The sequence below is a fragment of the Neovison vison genome, chromosome 2, assembly GCF_020171115.1.
Source record: "Neovison vison isolate M4711 chromosome 2, ASM_NN_V1, whole genome shotgun sequence".
In the NCBI taxonomy this organism is placed as follows: domain Eukaryota; kingdom Metazoa; phylum Chordata; class Mammalia; order Carnivora; family Mustelidae; genus Neogale; species Neogale vison.
The window spans coordinates 151,464,699-151,485,406 of record NC_058092.1 but is presented as its reverse complement, the minus strand read 5'-3'; the positions used below and the strand labels follow the sequence as shown (position 1 = coordinate 151,485,406).

The 20,708-nt window shown below is 42.0% G+C and overlaps 1 protein-coding gene across 2 annotated transcripts in view; it reads right to left on the bottom strand.

Annotated features, from left to right (window-relative positions):
- Positions 1-816: 816 nt before the first annotated feature.
- Positions 817-20,708, bottom strand: part of GNG4 (G protein subunit gamma 4) — a 60,079-nt gene continuing 40,187 nt past the window's right edge. For both annotated transcript variants that reach the window (XM_044236543.1, XM_044236542.1), the window contains exon 4: positions 817-1,174. In XM_044236543.1, the coding sequence (XP_044092478.1) occupies positions 1,046-1,174 (129 nt within the window). In that variant the 3' untranslated portion in view covers positions 817-1,045. The remainder of the gene's footprint in view (positions 1,175-20,708) is intronic.

The window sequence follows — 20,708 nt, the reverse complement described above, 5'->3', positions numbered from 1 at the left end:
GGGACCACTCCGGTGACCGCCCACGGGCCCTGGGCTGCACCCAGAGCAAGTCCCTATTAATGGAGCCATGTGAGAACTACGAGAAGTCAGAGTAAGAGGGGCAGGAAGACACGTCACGTGGAGGGGAAGACGAAGCCCTCGGTGGGCGCAGCTTGAGCACACAGACAGACGGCTGTCGTGGTGCACACGGACACTGAGGCTTGCTACAACAGTCCCCCAACATGGACATCTGTAGAAAGACCCCCTCCAAAGTGGTCGGTGGTAATCAGTGGAAGCAGGGACTTGTCCTCGGCGGGGTCTGGGCCCCGCACACATCAGGAAAACCATCTGATGCTGTGGGTTATTTCCTGTCTCATAGGATAATGGAAAAGCAGGAGAGAGAACTTCCAGATGAAAACTTTATCCACATAGCTCAGTGGGTCCAAATGCTCTAATTTGCTACTGAATTATTGGGAATGCAGGGGTGGGCATTGTACAGTTTTTCTTTTCCATAAATTAAGCACTGGAATGTATGAACTTGAAGTACTGAAAATGGGAACTGATGCTTTAAAAAGTTAAACCCCTTGTTAGAGAGAAGAAGGGAGTTGGGGTAAATTGGAAGGGGAGGTGAACCATGAGAGACTATGGACTCTGAAAAACAATCTGAGGGGGGGGTGGGAGGTTGGGGTACCAGGTGTTGGGTATTAGAGAGGGCACGGATTACATGGAGCACTGGGTGTGGTGCAAAAATAATGAATACTGTTTTTCTGAAAATAAATTAATTAAAAAAAAAAGTTAAACCCTTAACCTCATACTTATTTTCACTTGGCACATGTGTTACTGGGTTACGAAAAGATCTATTTGCTTTGCCAGTGATGGAAATACCATGAGAATGAAAAGAAGGCATGAAATAAAACACAATGAAGAAAACCAATGGAGAGAGGCAGGTCCCGGCCATCCTGGTTGGGGAGGGCCGGGGTGGGCTGGGACTCCCTATAGCTAAGAACATGCGGTCTCTACCAGGGAATTTAAGGACAGGAAAGGAGCCACATCATAATTCACGGAGTCAGAGGATGGTACAAAAGAACTTCTTCTCTCGGAAAGGGTTTTCCGACGCAGGCACTGGGATGATTAGAGGGTCCTCACGTACGTGGGCTTCACAGTAGGCCAGGAGGTCTGCGGCTGCCTGGGAGACCTGCGGGGGACACAGCACAGGTTAAAAGCCAGTTCATGGTGGGTCTGGTGCAGAGGCGTCCGTGTGGATATGGCCAAGGACAGGCGGGCGGTGTGCACTGCCAAGGACAAGGCCAGCCTGGAGAGAGGGTCTGTGCAAACCCAAGGAGACAGGGTTGAAAACATGCCTGGATGGGAGGAGGTGTGGCCCGGGGTTGCAGGAACAACCTCTGAAGAGGAATGGGAAGGCCCAGACATCCTTGTTTTACTGTCAGTTGAGTGATGAGTGGAGGCCCTGGGCCGTTAGCTTCACAACAACTCCGCTAAACTGTGTACAGATGAATAAAGTGGAGCGCTGGGCCTGGCCAAGCCTGTGTGATTGTGTTTGTTATTGTTATTTGTTGTTTGATTGCAATCCACTCTCGTGACCAGCACAGAGAGACACTTCATTTTCCCCAAGAAAACACATATTATCAGTGTATTGTATGTATCACATACAGGAGCTACGTACTCTAAGCACACACCTTAACTCACAAAGGCCACCCCCTCCCCCTCACCCCATGTGCAGGGAATTGCATGGGACCAGAAATCTCCTTCCCCTTCACTTTCCTTCCAGTCTCACCTGAAACATGCAGACACATGGTAGGGGTACACTGAGCTATCCCCCTTGTTCAAGCCTGGGGTTCTAGAGGAGGGGCTGGGTGGGAGCCGGCAAAGGGCCCAACCCCACTCCCTAATAGGAAGATGAAGCTACCAGCTCCTTTCACCCGGTGTCTGGGTCACGTGGTTGGCAAATGAATGGCCTGTGTTGATGCATCCGGCCAATTAGGTCGTCCTGCTTGCAAGGGCTTATTAGAGGTTACAGGCGGGGCTAAGTATCCAGCAGTCAAATGAGATCCTTTCAGGGCACTCAATGTCTAAATCCTTCCTAGAATGTTAAAAACATTCCATAAATGAATGAAAAAATGTCTTAGAATCCCCAGTGTATACAAGCCACACACATTCTCTCCAGGTTTTAAAGACTGACCTACCTTCCAAAATTTTCCGGGAATTTTTCTTCTGATTTCCAGCCCAGACCTGATTTAGCAGTGGCTGGACTCCTACAAACAATTCTGGTAGAGATGTATAAGGAATTTACCCCCCAAATAAAGGAATTTACCCCCGCCCAGGGCAAGATCTCAGGGTCCTGGGATCAAGCCCTGCGTTGGGCTTTCTGGTTAATGGGGAGCCTGCCTCTCCTTCTCCCTCTGCCCCCCACCCCTGCTCATGTTTCCAATCTCTTAAATAAATAAATCTTAAAAAAAAAAAAAAGAAAAGCTTTAAGGTACCTCTGTTTACCTTTTACCATGATCCAGCTCGCCCAAAGTTAGGTCGCTAAACTGTAATTACAGCTTCCTTCCCCTGGATCATCACCCGTGTTCACAGGCTTAACACCCTTAACGGGGAATTGGAACAGTTCCGTTTCCTGATACTGACCACAAGGGGGCGCCCTCCTGGGGGGGCCGTGGACGCTGAACCGTGCACCAGCATGTTAGACCCAGGCATTCGAGGAAGGAGCCCCAAAAAATGTAGCTCTGGAGGTGCCAACCTCCAGTTATAAAAGTCACGGGGCTGAAAAGTATTGTGTAGGGAATACAGTCAAATAATATTTTAATAACACCCTATGGTGACAGACGGTAACTGCACTTATTGGGGTATTTTGTAATGTACAGAATTGTGCACTCTTTCACACTGTATGTCAGCTATAGTTCAATTTTTAAAAAATGAGGCTTGTAGGATGGCTGGGTGAAGGAGGGATGGGGCTAGGCTATTCCTGCCTCCCATCAGTGTCTCCACGGCCCACACAGCTAAGCTGCTCATGTCTGGCCCTGCAGGTTTTTAGCAGATCTAATCTAGAGAATTTCCTGTCACCTCTAAAGGTGATATTGCACTTGGTTCCACAATTTTTCTTTCAGGGTAACAGGCTGTTCTTCGATTGCCTACTTTTGCTGCCAGTTTTAGGACCACAGATACACTTGCTGAGTGATAACTACAGTCCACTGGATGGTGGAGTCCTGTCCGGGCACCTGCGCAACAGGAATGAGTACCTGATGGGGACTGTATTGGTGCCAAGTGATAAGCGCCCAATGCGAGACCAAATGGGCAGATCTGGTTTGGTTCCATGCAATATTTACATCCTGGATGCCCTCGTTTTGTTGAAACATTCTTAAGAGTGCACAAGTCATCCTACAATCAAAGAATCAGGGGAGGTTTCCAGCTCAGCTATCAGCCCTCTTGTTTCACAGAGTGTACGATGTTCCTTTATTCCTGCATAAGCAGAGTATTTGGATAACCCCTGAAGTTGGTTGTTATGGGATCTGTAAGGATAAATATAAGTAATGAACATCTTAATGAGTCTTACACATGAAAGGTGGCATCTTGACTCACAGCTTAAGATCCAGGCATTAATTAACCCAAACCTGCTTGTTAGGTTGCATGGAAGGGTTTTCTTAATCTGTCCTAGATTGATTTTTATAGTTGAAAGTTTCCTTCCATGCATGTAAAACATGGGTTGTGGGCATTGCCAAATTGCAGAAAACATCTGCCGTCTTTGAAATAAAAAACATGTGATTTGTTTTCAAAGAGAAAATTTTATTTGGGCTGGAAATTTAAAACTCCCTTACTGTTTACACTTTCTCCTCAAGCCTGAAGTCGGCTTTACCTAAAGACCTCTGCTGTAAAATGCCCAGAGCATCTCTGCCTCTTCTCCTTAGTATTGAGCTATTACAAGACAACAGATGTTGAAAAGAATCGGCAGCCTGGGAGCAACTGTGGAATTTTACCATTGCATTTCAGAGTAAAAGAGGTGATTAAAACAGCCCAAGTTAGCACATAATCCTGTTAGTTGCACTATAATTACAAGCTTCAATGATGGGAGAAAATGTTGCAATTACTATAGTCAAACTCCTCGACAAGACAGATAACATAATTACTATTCTGGCTGTGACTCCCACTGCATTTATCCTTTGCATCTCAAGCAGAGCAACTCACACCTATTCCTCAGCAAGCCGGATCTATTTAACAATACTACTTGGAATCAATTTCAAGCATCTTTTATGGTTATGCCTATTCCTCTCTCCACCCCAAGAAAACAGAAGGATTATTGTGGAGAGCCCAGCCGGGTTCCGCCCTCCTGCCTCCCTGCCCTCCCTACCACCCCTGCCCCGTGGTGCAACAACAGCATCTTTTACAAGGTCAAACATGGTGCACACTTCCAACAGAAGAAGTCATCTGCTGATTTTCCCCGGTAGAACCATCAGGACATTACAGGAATTATCTCTCACCTCTAAAGTCTGAGCAGGTGCCCCCGAGTGAATCCTTGTGATTTTTTTCTTTCTTTGAATGTTGGGAAGTATTTGAGATTAACGCACCAGTTCCTAAGCACGTGCTCAAGATACTTGCATATTATGACGCTGTAAACCGAACGTTTGTGTCTGCCCAACCCCAATCCAAACGAGGAAGCCTTAATCTCGACATATTTGGAGGTGGGGCCTTTGGAAGGTCATCAGGTCATGAGGGTTGAACCTTGATGAGTAGGACTAGTGCCTCTGCAAGAAGAGACATGAGAGAGAAGCTTCTCCGCCCACCGTGTCAGGTCACAGCAAGGAGGGGCCATCTGTAAACCTGGAAGAAAGCTCCCACCAGAGCCTGACCACATTGGCCCTGTGATCTTGAACTTCCCAGCTTGCAGAGCTGTGAGAAATGAATTTCTGTTATTTAAGCCACAGGTCTACGGGACTCTGTTACAGCAGTTATGAGTGGGCTAAGACACTAGGCTTCTAGTGGATCCCAGCAATGATTCTGCATTGATCCGGATAAATATAGGCAATTTTCAATCATTGGGTCCTAGGACACAGATAGAGCCACCAGTTGGGAGTGTGTAAGGTTATCCCTAGAGGATATGGAGTGGGCGGGGCCTGGAAGATAGAAGTGAATATACAAGTAACATAATGAATTATGAATTCTCTGAATTCTAAAGGCAAGTCTTCATAATGGCGGATGAGCTATCATCACATACGTTTCCCCACCACACACCAGAAGATGACTGCACATTGAGAGGTAAATCCAAGACTCTTGGAGGAGAGTTAAATAACTCCAAGTGAACCTTAGAGTTGATATACATGTTCTTCATGGCCAGAAGAGGGAAGCCCTCACTGATTAAATGACCAGATCCACCATGAATCTCAACCAAATCCTTGCAACAGGTTGGTGCATATCCTATATGACTCTGACCACCTCTTAGTTTTGATATATCCCAATTTTCCACAAAGTAATTCCTAATTCAACCATTTTGCAAGTTTACCAAAAAAGTAATTTATTTGGTGACAAGAAGCAGTGAGTCACTCAAGAGGTTTCTGGGACTTAAAGGTGGAAGATGGACATAACAGGGAAGTTCTGGGCTCCAGGGTTTCTAGAAAGCTATGGCATCTCTTAGAGAGGAAGCAATGGATTGTGAGTCAGGAAACACTGTGTCTGACTGAGCCACATTCAGCACTAATGAGCTATGTCATTCTGGGCAAGACAAACACTCAGGCACTTGGTTTCAGTCCTATCAACGGGAGCAGCAGTAGCTGCAGGTTTGTGACGAAGCAACATAATGGGTGCAATTACACATACAGCATGTTCGTATTTCATTATTCCTTTGGCTGCTTTCTGGGAGGGCACTGATAAACAGACATGAGGAAGTTTCTCGGAAATTATTAGGGCAACTGGATGCCCACAGTGCCCCCAACCCAAATCCTCACGAGTTAGAAGTGTCCCTCGCCTTTCTCAAATGCACATTTTGTCTTCTTGTTCTCCTGCTTCTGTTCTCCTCTTCGATTTAATTCAAAGATTTTTCTCCTTTGATCTGAGAGCTATTCTAGAATCGCTCATTCCTAGCCCTTTGTCTTTGAATTTCTTTTTAAATCTGGCCATAGACAGTTACCAACTGAACGGGTTTCTGGGAAAGTACAAGAAACCCAAGAGAAGGGTTAGGTTTCTGCTAAACTAGCAGAAGGTGAAGCAATGAAGGGGCAGGACCCAAGTTCAGACCGGACATGCTCGAAAGGCAAGATCTGTTTGCACTGCCTTGACTTTGCGCTGGGTCACAGGACGTGAATTATATTTATTTTAGACATGTCATTCTTTCAACCTTCACGTCATTTATCACTTGATTCTATCCCTTCCTTGGACGGCTACGGATGCTTTTAATTGGCTGTCAGTGACCTACCAGAACACGACAGGCTCCCTGATTTTGTTCTTCTTCAATTTTCCACAGAAAACACCGTGATATTTGAGCCTCACTCATCTTCTGTTTTAGTAAAAAATGCCTTTCACTTTAGAATTTTCTCGTTTGGCTTTAGAAAACTCAACACAGTGTGTTTTATCTTGTGGAGAAATAAAACCTTAAAGAACACATGTCATTCTTGGAAAGGAATCTATACTTTCAATGCCATCCCAATCAAAAGTGAAAATGAAATTTTGGGACTTCATCAAGAACAAAAGCTTCTGCACAGCAAAGGAAACAGTCAACAAAACAAAGAGGCAACCCACGGAATGGGAGAAGATATTCACAAATGACACTACAGACAAAGGCTGATATCCAGGATCTATAAAGAACTCCTCAAACTCAACACACACAAAACAGATAATTATGTCAAAAAATGGGCAGAAGACATGAACAGACACTTCTCCAGAGAAGATATACAAATGGCTAACAGACACATGAAAAAATGTTCATCATCACTAGCCATCAGGGAGATTCAGATTAAAACCACATTGAGATACCACCTTACACCAGTTAAAATGGCCAAAATTAGCAAGACAGGAAACAACGTGTGTTGAAGAGGATGTGGAGAAAGGGGAACCCTCTTACACTGCTGGTGGGAATGCAAGTTGGTGTAGCCACTTTGGAAAACAGTGTGGAGATTCCTTAAGAAATTAAAAATAGAGCTTTCCTATGACCCTGCAATTGCACTCCTGGGTATTTACCCCAAAGATACAGATGTCGTGAAAAGAAGGGCCATCTGTACCCCAAAGTTTATAGCAGCAATGGCCACAATAGCTAAACTGTGGAAATATCTGAGATACCCTTCAACAGATAAATGGACAAAGAAGATATGGTCCATATATACAATGGAGTATTATGCCTCCATCAGAAAGGCTGAATACCCAAGTTTTGCATCAACATGGATGGGACTGGAAGAGATTATGCTGAGTGAAATAAGTCAAGCAGAGAGTCAATTATCATATGGTTTTGCTCACTTGTGGAGCATAAGGAATAACACAGAGGACACTGAGTGAAGGAGAGGAGAAGTGAGTAGGGGCAAATTGGAGGGGGAGACGAACCATGAGACTGTGGACTCTGAGAAACAATCCAAGGGTTTTAGAGGGGAAGGGGCTGGGGGGTTGGGTGAGCCTGGTGGTGGGCATTATGGAGGACACAGACTGCATGGAGCACTGGGTTTGGTGCATAAACAATGACTCTTGGAACATTGCAAAAATTTTTAAGAACTCACAAACCAGTAGGGTTGTCATGACTCTTAGAAGGGCTAGAAACAAACAAACAAAGAGGGGAAGACACGTGAAAGACTTATCTGTGAGAAGAATTATGAGGGGGAAAAAATCTCTGATTCAAATATAAATGTGAAGCAGGAGTCATAAGGCTGATGCCCAAAGGTCTGTCCCAGCAAACTTCTGCGCGCTTACTGTTCGGTTCCGCTCAGCATCCCAAGCTGATGGGCAGGACAAGTAGAAAAGATAATCCTGATCTCATTTACACTTACATCTGGAATGTAATTTATGCTTTTTATGCAGTGTGTTTCCATGAAAATATGGTCATATTTTGCATCTGGCTACTAGTCCCTAAGGGAATGAGGAGGAATATACAGATTGTATACAAAATGAAAAAAAAAAAAAAACAAAACCCCCAAATGGACAGTGTACTTGCAGATAATGTGCTAGAGAGGAACTATGTGGGAAGGACAGAAAGGGTCTCTTTCTGTTTACTGTAATGTGCGGCCACCTCGCATGGCACCCTCTTTCCTCTTCACGGACCATCACACTATGTAAATGACAATAAAGTCAGAGGACGGAATGCTAACTGGGTTCTCAGGGGTTGGAGGCATCTCCGGGGAAGAGGTGATTCCTATGCAGAATTTTAATTTTGAAACAGCTTTCTTGTCTTTACAATAATAATCCTTATTTGTTCATAAAATTGCCCTAAAAAGTTCAAAGTTAGAAGCAAAAATCAATTGCCACTTGGAGCTTTGGTGAACGTCTTTTCAGATATCTCACTGTTCCTCTTTCTACATACAATTTCATACGCTGCTCTGTAACATGCTTTTTTGTTCACTCAGTACACACAGATGCACGTCATTGTTTAGGATGATAATGTAGTGTAACACGGTCTCTACCTGACTTACTTAACCAAGCCCTGTTGATAGACAGTCAAAAACGACAATTTGTCGACATTACACGAGCACGCTGATGAAATTCGTACTTCCCTTCATTATTTGTGAGAGAGTCTCTGGGTAAACTTCTAGATGTGAGAACACTGGGGTCAAGAGAATGCACGATAAACATTTTGATACACATTCCGAACTATCCTTCTAGAAGACCATATCAAGGTCCACTCCAACCATCAAGAACCTCTCACTTCACAGCCGATGATAGTGGATTTCATCGAAGATTAAAAACATCAACAGTCTTACAGTAGCCAAGATATGGAAGCAACCTGAGTGTCCACTGATAGACGAAGGGATAAGGAAGATGTGGTGTGTACACACACACAATGGCATGCTACTCAGCCAGATAAAAGGGTCAGGCCATTTGCGACAACGTGGATGGACCTAGAAGCTATTATGGTAAATGAAATAAATCAGACTGAAAAAGACAAATGCCACATGATTTGACTCATATGTGGCACCTAAATAAACAAAAGAATAAACAAGAAACAACAGAATCAAAGGCAACAAACTGATGGTTACCAGAGGGGGTGGGGCCAAATGGTGAAGGGGAGTGGGAGACACAGGCTTCCCGTTATGGAATGAGTAAGTCAAGGAAATAAAGGCACAGCAGACAAGGTCATGTTTTGCATTTGGCTCCTGGCCCAGGGCACACAGTCAGTGGTATTGTAATCATGTTGTCTGGTCACAGACGGTAGCTACACTCGTGGGGAGCACAACATTTCACACAGAGAAGTTGAACCACTATATTGTACAGCTAAAACTAATGTCCCATTTGTGTGTCAACAATACTAAAACAAAACCAAAAACGGTATGGGTCTCAGTATTTTTTTTTTTAAGCAGATCTCAGTGTTGTTTTGTGCCTAATTCTTATTTATGGAGTAAATGTCTCTTCATATCTTTGACCATTTATAGGTCTCCATTTTAAGCTGCCTATTCGTTTGTACAGTTAAAAAAAAAAAAGAGGATCTTTTCTTATTGAATTGTCAAAGAAATTTCAGAGAGGTTTAGGGAAACCAACCCTTTGTTACACAAATGCAAATGTGTTTGTTTTGTTGACTAGAAACTTTTACCATATCGAGTTTTTAAAATGCCGTCAAAACTTTTATGTTATGAACTGTGGATTTTGTGGTATGTTTGGCCCTCCCAAACATTTATAAAAACATTTGCTTCTGAAAAAAAAAACCCAAAGCATTTTCTTCTATTTCCCCACCACTTTTATGGTCTTATTTGTTATATTTAAATCTTTGATCGGGGTGCCTGGGTGGCTCAGTCGGTTAAATGTCTGCCATTAGCTCAGGTCATGATCTCAGGGTCCTTGGATCGAGCCCTGCGTTGGACTCTCCGCTCAGCGGGGAGTCTGCTTTTCCCTCTACCTCTGTCCCTCCTGCCCCCAAATAAATAAATAAATTCTTAAAAAAATAAATCTTGGGGCACCTGGATGGCTCAGTGGGTTAAGCCTCTGCCTTTGGCTCAGGTCATGATCTCAGGGTCCTGGGATTGAGCCCTGCATCAGGGTCTCTGCTCAGCAGGGAGCCTGCTTCCCTTCCTCTCTCTCTCTGCCTGCCTCTCTGCATACTTGTCTGTCAAATAAATAAATAAAATCTTAAAAAAAAATCTTTAATCAAACTTAGGGACTGACCTGTGTCCTATGTTGAAGCCATAAACTCTAATGTGACTATTTGGAGATATGGCCTTTAGAGAGATAATTCAGGTTAAATGAGGGAAAAAAGGGGATGGGATTCCCTAATCTGATAGAACTGGGTATGTTTAAAAGAAAAACAGACACAAGTTCTCTCTTCCCCAAGCACAGAGGGACGGCCACTTGAAGACACAATGAACATGGAGGCCTCACCAGACATCAACGTGACTGGCACCTTGATCTTGGACTTCCAGGCTCCAGACTGTGAGAAATTAAATTTCGGTTTAAGCCACATAGTTTGTGGTTTATGTTATGTTTATGTTGTTATGGCAGCCAAGCAGACACATACAATCCATCTGAAATTCATCTGTATAAAATTAGTGATGAATGCAGCTTTGTTTGTTTTCCTAAGGGCTAGCAATTTCCAGCAACATTTATAAATAATGTGTTCTCCACTGATTTGAGATACCATATGGATCATATTCCAAATTCCTAGTACATTTAGATTTATTTAGGACTACCTATTCTGTTCTGTTGATCTGCCTAATTAAAAAGCTTTAAATACTCTGATTTTATGATAAACTTTAATACTTCACAGGAAAATTCTATATATCTTCTTCCTTGAACACAGATTACTTAAAAAAAATTCTTGGATACTTTCACACATTTAGTCATCTAACTGAACTTTAGAATAGTTTGAAGTTTGCTTTTGACAAAAACAGAAATAGAATTCTGATTAGATCTGTATTGAATTTATATACTAATTTACAGAGAAGAGACTTTTACAATATTGACTCTACCTATTCAAGAAGAGGGTGTCCGCTTTCCTTTATCCAAATTGTCTCCACCTTCCCTCTTTCAAGTCTTTTACATCTTTTTATGTTTTGAGTGTGAAAAAGTATAATCTTACACATTTACATATGGCATTCTTGAAGTCAATTTCATTGTTTAAGAGATGGTTTAAAAAGGATACCGAGGCTGACATTTATTCATACTATTGCTACTATTTTACTGCACTATGGTCAAAGAATGTGGTATGAACTATTTCTACTTTTTCGAATATAGTAAAGTATTCCATGATTGGTACTTATAGAAAAGTGGTAACATTTTTTGGAAAAAGATATATGTCCCATTATCCATCTACGTATCAATCAACCATCAATCAATCAGATCAACCTAATTAATTTTACTATTAATATATGCTTACATCTCTTTTGTCTAGTTGATCCACCAAAGACTAGGAAAGACATGCTATACCCTGACACAATTTGTCCATCTTGATGTTTTGACAAATTTTTCTTTATATATTTTTGATACAATTGGATCATATGGTAAGACTATGTTTAGCTTTGTAAGAATCTGCTTTCTAAAGTGGCTGTACTATTTTGCATTCTCCAGCAATAAATGAGAGTTCTTATCCTTCCACATCTTTGTCAGTATGTATTATTGTCAGTTTTTTGGATTTTAGTCATTCTAATTATTGTGTAGTGGTATCTCATTGTCCCTTTAATTTGTAATGCTCCAGTGGAGCGTTCTATATGTTGTGGAGCTTCTTTTCATTTGCTTCTTTGCCATCTGGATATCTTCTTTGGTGAGGGGTCTGTTCAGGTCTTTAGACAATTTTTTTAAAAGATTTTATTTATTTATTTGTCAGAGAGCGAGCGAGCTAGTGAGAGAGCAAGAGAGAACGGGCACACAAGCAGGGAGAGTGGCAGGCAGAGAGAGAAGCAGGCTTCCTGCTGAGCAAGGAGCCCGATGTTGGACACAATCCCAGGACCCTGATATCATGACATGAGCCTAAGGCAGATGCTTAACCACCTGAGCCACCCAGGCATCCCTTTTGTCTATTTTTTAATGGGGTGTTTTGTTTTCTCATTGTTGAGTTTTAAGAGCTCTTTTTATATTTTGGATACCAGTCCTTTATCAGGTACGTGCTTTGCAAAGGTTTCCCCCAGTCTGTGGCTTGTCTTCTCATCCTCTTAACAGTATCTTTCACAGAGAAGTACTTAATTTGAATGAAGTTCAGCTCATCAATTTTTCTTCTGTGGCTTGTGCTTTTGGTGTCATAGCTACAAATGAACTGCCAAACCCAAGATCACCTAGACTTTCTCCTGTGCTTTCCTCTTAAAGTTTTATAGTTCTGCCTTTAAGACGACTCATTTTAGCTCATTTTTGTGAAAGGTATAAGGTCTGTGTCTAGATTTATTGTTTTGCATGTGGCTGTCTAGTTGTTCCCACAGCATTTGTTGAAGAGACTATCTTTCCTCCATTGTATTGTCTTTGCTTTTTTGTCAAAGGTCAGTTGACTATATGTATGTGGGTCTATTTCTGAGCTCTATTCCACTTCATTGATCTATTTGTCTATTCTTTTGTCAATACCACATTGTCTTGATCACTGCCGCTATATAGTAAGTTTTGCAGTTGGGTAGTGTCAGTCTTCCTCCTCTCCCTCAATATTGTGTTGGCTATTCCATTTTTTTCTTATTTTCCCTTCTCCATATAAATTTCAGAATCAGTTTGTCAGTATCAACAAGCTAACTTGCTGGGGTTTTTTTTACTGGCATTGTCTTGAATCTATTGATCAAGTTGGGAAAAAATGACATCTTAATAGTATTGAGTCCTCCTATCCATGAACATGGAATGTCTTTATTTATTTAGATTTTCTTATCTTTTTCATGAGTTTTGTAGTTTTTCTCACATAGATCTTGTATACAATGTAACCAGTGGTTAAAAAACAATTGATCCAAGATGGTGAAGGTGACTGGATTAAATATGAAACAATAGTTATAGACCCTGAAATCATTGTGTCAGAGTTGATGGTGAGAAAAGTTGTGAGCAATGTGGCTTATGATACAAGAAAGAGGGTAGGTTCTATTCCTGTTAGAGTTGGACCTGTGACATCTGCAAGTTAATGCACAGCAAAGTAGATCTGGAGACATTTAGGCTAGGAAAGTGGACTATTCAGTTGAAGCAGCTTAGTCTCAAAGAACACTTGTCTCAAGGTGATATTAATATAATACACTCTTGCAAACCAAGATATTAATATAATACAATATAATGTATATTATTTATACAATGATATTGATCATTGTATATAATGATATTAACGTAATACAATCTTGCAAACCAAACCCCACTGGTAACCTGGGCCTGAGAAGATGGTTTGATTTTTAGGTAGAATTGTATGATCAAACCAAGATTAAGTTTTTGTTAAACACTAGAAGGCCCAAAGCACAATCTAATGAAAAATACACAAAAATGATGAGAATAACACTAAATGTTGGGAGTAGAGAAGACAGCACCACAATGTGCTGGTGTAAATTCTTCATCAGGTTATGCTTGCTTATTTATATTCAAACCACATTAGGGTCTAACTTTTGGAGTAAAAGGTAGTGTTGAAGGAAGGATACTCTCAGGTCATTCCTATGGAATAGTTCACCGTGTGCCTCACTGGTGACATCCACTCTACAGGACACCTAATATTCTTTCTGCTGCTGCTGCTATTTATACATCCCATGAACTGACATAGATGGGCAGTGATCTCTAACCATCTGGTACCTAATGGAGAACAAGTGTCTTATGCCCAAATCTGAAGTCTTTAGAGAGTAAAAATTGAGAAGACTGACCCTATCTCACTAACAGATAAAGAATGCCACAGAATTCCAAGACTGAATTCATCTAGAAACTGTAACCTGGTAAAGAATTTTGATACGAGTAATAGATTCCTGAGGCAGATGACCTTTGGAGTGATGGCTCAGATAGATTTTCTGTGGTGAGTGAAGTGCTTGATTCTCATTAGTACTCTGAAAGTTCGGAATGAGACATTGGGCAAATGGCATTATCCTATGTGCCATTTGTTGAATGTTGAAGATCTGGGGGTGAGTGGAGCTTTGACGGTGCTTACAAAGAATGCATCAAGCCCAACCTTGTGCAAATATTAGAGGGCATGCAGATATTTATTCTTGATGGACATGAACTCCTCTAGCATAGCAGACTCAGCTGTACTAAAGCTTGTTGGCGCTGGTTACTGAAGCTGGACTGGAAACAAACTTTGTTTATAAAAAATTTGTTAAAAAATTTTAATTGTGGTAAAACACACATAAAATTTATCATCCTAACCATTTTTAAGCATACATATCAGTATTAAGTATATTCACACTGTGGTGCAATGGACACAACAGAACTCTTTCATCTTGTAAAACAGAAACTCTGTCCCCATCAAACAATTCCCCATTCCCTCTCCCCCATCCCCTGGCAACCACCATTCCACGTTCTTTTCCTATGAATTTGACTATTCTGGTTACTTCATATAAATTGAGTCATACAGTTTTTTTCTCTGGCTTAATTTCACTTAACATAATGCCCTCAAGTTTCATCCATGTTGTAGCCTGTGTCAGAATGTCCTTCCTTTTTAAGGCTGAATAATCTTCTGTTGTATGGATTTACCACACTTTGTTTATCCACTCACCTGCTGAGGGACACATAGGTTGCTTCTACCTGTTGGCTATTCTAAATAATGCTAGGAACTGAACATACAGATCTCTTAGAAACCCTGATTTCAGTTCTTTGGGATATATACCTAGAAGTAGAATTGCTGGATTGTATGGTAATTGTATTTTTAGTTTTTTGAGGAACTACCATACTAGAGCTTTCCATCATGGCTACACCATTTTACATTCCCACCAACAGTGCACGATAGTTACAATTTCTTCACATCTTCACCAACACTTGTTATTTTCTGTTGTGTTTTGTTTTGAAAGTAGCTATCCTGATGGATGGGAGGTAATTAAAAAAGGTTTTTAACACTAAATGCTGATATTCTAGTCCCCTCTGTCCTGTGGTAGAGTTCGTTGCTACTGCTGGGATCCTTAGAATGCAAGAGAGAGCCTGAAGAGACGGCTGGATGAAGTCCACTGGAGTGGCCCTAGCAGCTCGGTATAAAGTTAGAGACCTCACAAGGTAAGATTTTGGACATCTGCCAAAAAGCAGGGCCTTTACAGCAGGTGCTCCTGTAGGTGAGGCTTATTTGTCATGTATGAGTCAGTGTTTATAGCTGCAGATTTTCAATGCCCTTTTAGGGGGAACAAGGTGTGTGGCACATGGACTGCCTCACACGACCCTATTTCTATGATACTGATTTGTATCTCCTTTACTGAAATTCAATTGTAGGCAATGAAAAAGGTTTGCTAAAGAGGTACACATTTTGCATTATATTTGACTTTCTGCATAATTGAGATGATTGTTTCTGTTGCCTAACACATGAATGACCACTTGGTTAGGTAGAGAATTCTTTGAAGAATGTCAGCATTTTTATGTAATATTAGGCTGGCCTCTTCTGAACTGTGATGCCATGTTGTCCCGACTGATATTTCTGCCCTTCGTAGCTAAGGCACTGTGGTTTAATGACAAGACTTGAGGTTCTGGGTTGGTATTCCCACCTCGTCACCTTACTGTGGGCCCAAGTTTTCTTGTGTATGAACTGGGGTATGAGCAGCACCAATATCTTGGGACCAGGGTGAGGATTCAAGCATTTAATGCATGTTGTTAGGGGTATGTGTCCCAAATTGCTTCCTCTGCCTGCATACTTAACGGGCTTTTCCTTTACTTTAGAGATTAAGGAACCTCAGCAAGTGTATGTGTCTCAGGGCTTATTATTTTCTATTATAGTCCTTCCTGGAACATGGTGAGCTGTTTGGATCTGCAGATTCAAGTCTTCCTTTATTTAACAAAACCTTTTCATATTCTCCCCTTCAGAGTATTTTCTATTCCATTTGTTCTCTCTGCCAGGAACATAAGCATCCAAATGTTGGAGTGTTGCTGCCAGTCTTTGTTTCTGTCACCATCTCCCTGACTGCTCTGATCTGACCATTTGTCTTCTCTTCTGCATTATGTATGAGTTTCTGAAGCCTACATTCCACATCATTAATTTGGCTTCCGAAGGGGTGTGTCACACTCTTTGCTCCTTGTAATGGTGTTCCTCATCCCCCCTCAACTTCTTTCCTTAGTTTTCCACCTCCTTTTCTGACTCATTATTTTATCTCCTCTTTGAGCTAGAGTTTCACAGATTCTGTTTGCTTTACATTTTTGAGCCTCTAAAGCAGTTACCTGAAGTTTTCTTTGGTTTTCTGGAAGAAGACTTTTTCCTAAATGAAAACTTTATTGGTCTTCTATATGCTATAGTCCAGTTCTTGATTTTTCTTGGAAGTCTGTTTACATAGGTCCATAAAATTTGTATGGAGCCACAGAAGACCTTGAATAGCCAAAGCAATCTTGAGAAAGAAGGACAAAGCTGGAAGTATCACAATCCTAGATTTCAAGACATACTGCAAAGCTGTGGTCATCAAAACAGTATGGTACTGGCACAAAAATAGAAAAGAGAGCAGAAAAGAGAGCCCAGACATAAACCCACACTTAAATCATTAATTAATTTATGACGAAGGAGGCAAGAATATACAATGGAGAAAAGACACTCTCTTCAAAAAACAGCTCTGGGAAAACTGGACAGTTACATGCAAAAGAATGAAACGGGACCATTTTCTTATACCATACACAAACATACAGTCAAAGCGGACTAAAGACCTAACTGTGAGACCCCAAGCCATTAAACTCCTAAGAGAAAACATAGGCAGTAATTTCTTTGGCATCAGCCATGGAAACATTGCTCTAGATATATCTCCTGAGGCAAGAGAAACAAAAAGCAAAAATAAACTCTTGGGACTACACCAAAATAAAAACCTTTTGCACAGGGAAGGAACCAATCAAAATAACTAAAAGGCAACATACGGAGTGGAGGAAGATATTTGCAAACAATATATCTGATAAAGGGTTAGTATCTAAAATATATAAAGAACTTACACAACTCAACACCAAAAACCCCCAGTAATCCAATAAAAAAATGGGCAGAGGACCTTAAGAACATTTTTCCAAAGAAGACATCCAGATGGCCAACAGACACATTAAAAGATGCCCAACATCATTCATCATCAGAGAAATGCAAATCACAACGACAATGAGAGAGCAACTCACACCTGTCAGAATGGCTAGAATCAAAAAGACAAGAAACAACAGGTGTTGGTTAGGCTGTAGAGAAAAGGAACCCTTGTACGCTATTGGTGGGAATGCAAACTGGTGTAGCCACTGTGGAAAACAGTTTGAAGTTTCCTCAAAAAATTAAAAATAGACTTACCATATGATCCAATAATTCTACTACCATTTACCCAAAGAAAACAAAAACACTAATTTGAAAAAATGTATGCACTCTTACGTGTTTTTTTTTTTTTTAACAGATTTACTTATTTATCCGAGAGAGAGTAGGGGAGAAAGAAAGTAGGGGAAGGGTCAGAGACAGGAGGGGAGAGAGAATCCCAAGCAGACTCACGCTAAGTAGGGAGCTTGACATGGGGGTCGATCTCATAACCCTAAGATCATGACCTGAGCCAAAATCAAGAGTTGGATGCCCAACTGACTGAGCCACCCAAGTGTTCCTCTGCCATGCTTTTTAAAAAGTAATACTGCAAAACTGGAAATAAGGGAACTGTCCCAAGGATAGGAGACAGTGAAATAAATTACTGTATAGCAGGTGATGAAGGAAAGAGATGGTAAAAATGACATTTCAGGAGACTATTAACTGACGTGGACATGTCATCACAATACACTATTTGGTGATAAGTCAGGTTGCAAAATGTAATCACCACAATTTTATAAAAAGAAAAACAGGCAAATGGCTAGATGGAAAAAACATGGAAATGTAGTGGTTAGAAATTATTTAAACTTTCTTCCTTATACTTTTATTTTCCAACATTCTCTAAAGTAAATGAGCACCATTTTTATGAACAGAGAAATAGCATTATTTTTAGAATAGGAATTAAAGGCCTCGGAATAGGGTGCCTAATTTCTTTGTCTCACTCGTAGCTTCTGGATGTTCTCTCTCCTTTACAAGCCTTAACACACTATAAGCTTTGAGATATATCCAACTTACTTTCATATATTTACGGTTTGAAAAAAATTCTAAACAGAAGAAGCAGAGTATATGTAAAATATATCTTCAACATTTGCAAATTCAATTCTTGTGTCCTTGTGTTGTCTCTACAGTGTTTCTTTTTAGAGAATTTATTTATTTGACAGACAGAGATCACAAGTAGGCAGAGAGGCAGGCAAAGAGAGAGGGGGAAGCAGGCTCCCTGCTGAGCAGAGAGCCCGATGTGGGGCTCGATCCCAGGACCCTGAGATCATTACGTGAGCCGAAGGCAGAGGCTTAACCCACTGAGCCACCCAGGCGCCCCTCTATAATATTTTTTGATCATGTATTCTCTTTTCTTCTACTATTTATTTATCTATTAAAAGACTTTATTTATTTATTTGAGGAGGGGGGAGGAACAGAAGGAGAGGGACAAGCAGACTCCATGCTGAGTGTGGAGCCCGATGAAGGGTTCAATTCCAGGACTGGAGCCAAAATTAAGAGTCAGACGCTCAACCGACGGAAACAGCCAGGTATTCTTGATCATGTGTTCTCTTCTTTTTTAAACACCAAATTACAAAACCTCAATGTCCAAGAGTAAATGCAAGTAATTCAATTTTTCCCCTAAGGCTATTCTATTTCTCTTTTCAAACTGTTTTCTCCAAATTTTTCTTAACTGTTATGGAGAAGGACTGCGAGTCATTACTTGTCACGATATGATCTCTTTTCTTCTATGTCCATAGCTTCCCACACTCGTCTGCTTCTGCTACAGTCTCTGGGGCTTTAGCTTTTACAGGATTCATCAACTGACACTGCTCTTTCTGACCTCGTTTCTTTGTAGTCCATTGAATGCAAGATGATATAAAACAGGTTGATTTATCTGTCAGCAATCAGCATCTCAAGCCCGTGGGGACAAAATTAGTCTCAGCTGAATGACAGCCCCATTAGGGATTGTTAGCACATCCCACAGTGAGAGCAAATGAGCAGCTGTGAGAGAGAGAGAGAAAGAGACTGGGCATAGTCACTTGGCAAGTTTGTCAGCTGTTTCCTGGTCCCAGCTGAGAGGTCTGCTTAAAGGTGTGGTCCACCCGCAGAGCCCACCAAGTCACAGTCCCAGGGACTGGCCCAATGCCCAGTGCCTGGGGCAGGAGAATCAAAGCACACCTAACAGTGCCCAGTGGAGAGGTGGCTTCCACAGCCTTCCTGGGAGCCTGCGACCGGGCCTGCCTGGGACCCCTGTACCTTCCCCACAGGACATCTTCTCCACACCTCACCTATTCTTCTGTTGGGCTGGACAAGCTGGCTCCGGAGACCATTTTCTTTGCTTTGCTCAGCTCATGTCTTCCATAACGTTTCACAAACTCTCCTGCTCAATGATCACTGTCCTTAATGCACTTTGCCAGTGCAGTTTTGCACCTCTTAAGTCTCTCATGGGTGAGAAAAAGGAGGCAGCGCTGGAATTCTTTTCCTGAGGACTAGTTTCCATGATAGTCATATGTATGTTCTTTATTTCTTTTTTAGGATCCTGAATATTACTTTGCAAGCATTTTTGCTTTTTGGGAGACTGTACGTGTTCTATGTGGAATTGTCTTTGTTCTTATGATACATGGAGAATATTTACTTACTTTTTTTTTTTTTTTTTTTTTTAGCAGCTGATACAGTTCTCAAAGAGAACACCCATCTTTGTCAGGCAACACGCTGAGGGGCTTCTAGGTGGGACAGAGAAGACTCCCACAGATGCTGGGAAGCAGGTGTGAGTTGGGGAAAGGACCCAACAAACATTAAACGAGAGTAGGGACGGCGCTGAGGTAGGTGGGGAGAGGGTCTCAGAACCCAGCTGTGTGTGGCTCTGAGGTCCAGCTGCGGCTGCGTATAGAGCCTCCCTCCTATGTTCCCTGGAAAATCTGAGACAAAGCCGACGTCAGTCCTGGGCTTCCGTGCAGATGATGTTTGGGGGGGACATACAGGACTTCAAGACCATAGTGAACATTTTGGCTACATTTTTCCTGCCATGAACTGCCCACACCTCTCTGAGCTCAACGTATTCTTTTCTCTTACCTTCACAACCCAAACAACTGCTTCGTGCGGTTACTTTTTTCCTCTTCTCCCCCCGCCCCGCCGAAGAGTCACCCCCTTTACTCTCAGGAGCAGCAAGCACCATCCTACTCTTCCCTCCTTCCACGCTGGACACTGTTCCAGTCACAGTAACTGCAAAGCCCAGAGGTGGCTCTGTGGCAGGCTTCCTACCTTGCCAACCACGGTCCTTTCCTTCTTGGTGCCTGACACCTGTCCTGCCCGTGCAGTGCGTCAGCCCCCATCTGCTGGCCCCCATCTGCCGTGCTCCCACCTGGAGCCAGCTCTGTGCAACCCGTGCTTGCAATTTCTTCCACTGGAGCCTCCAGATGCGCCCCCCTCCCTACCGCAGTATGCTTCCTATGACTCCGGGGCCCAGAGAGAGGCAAGACTCACT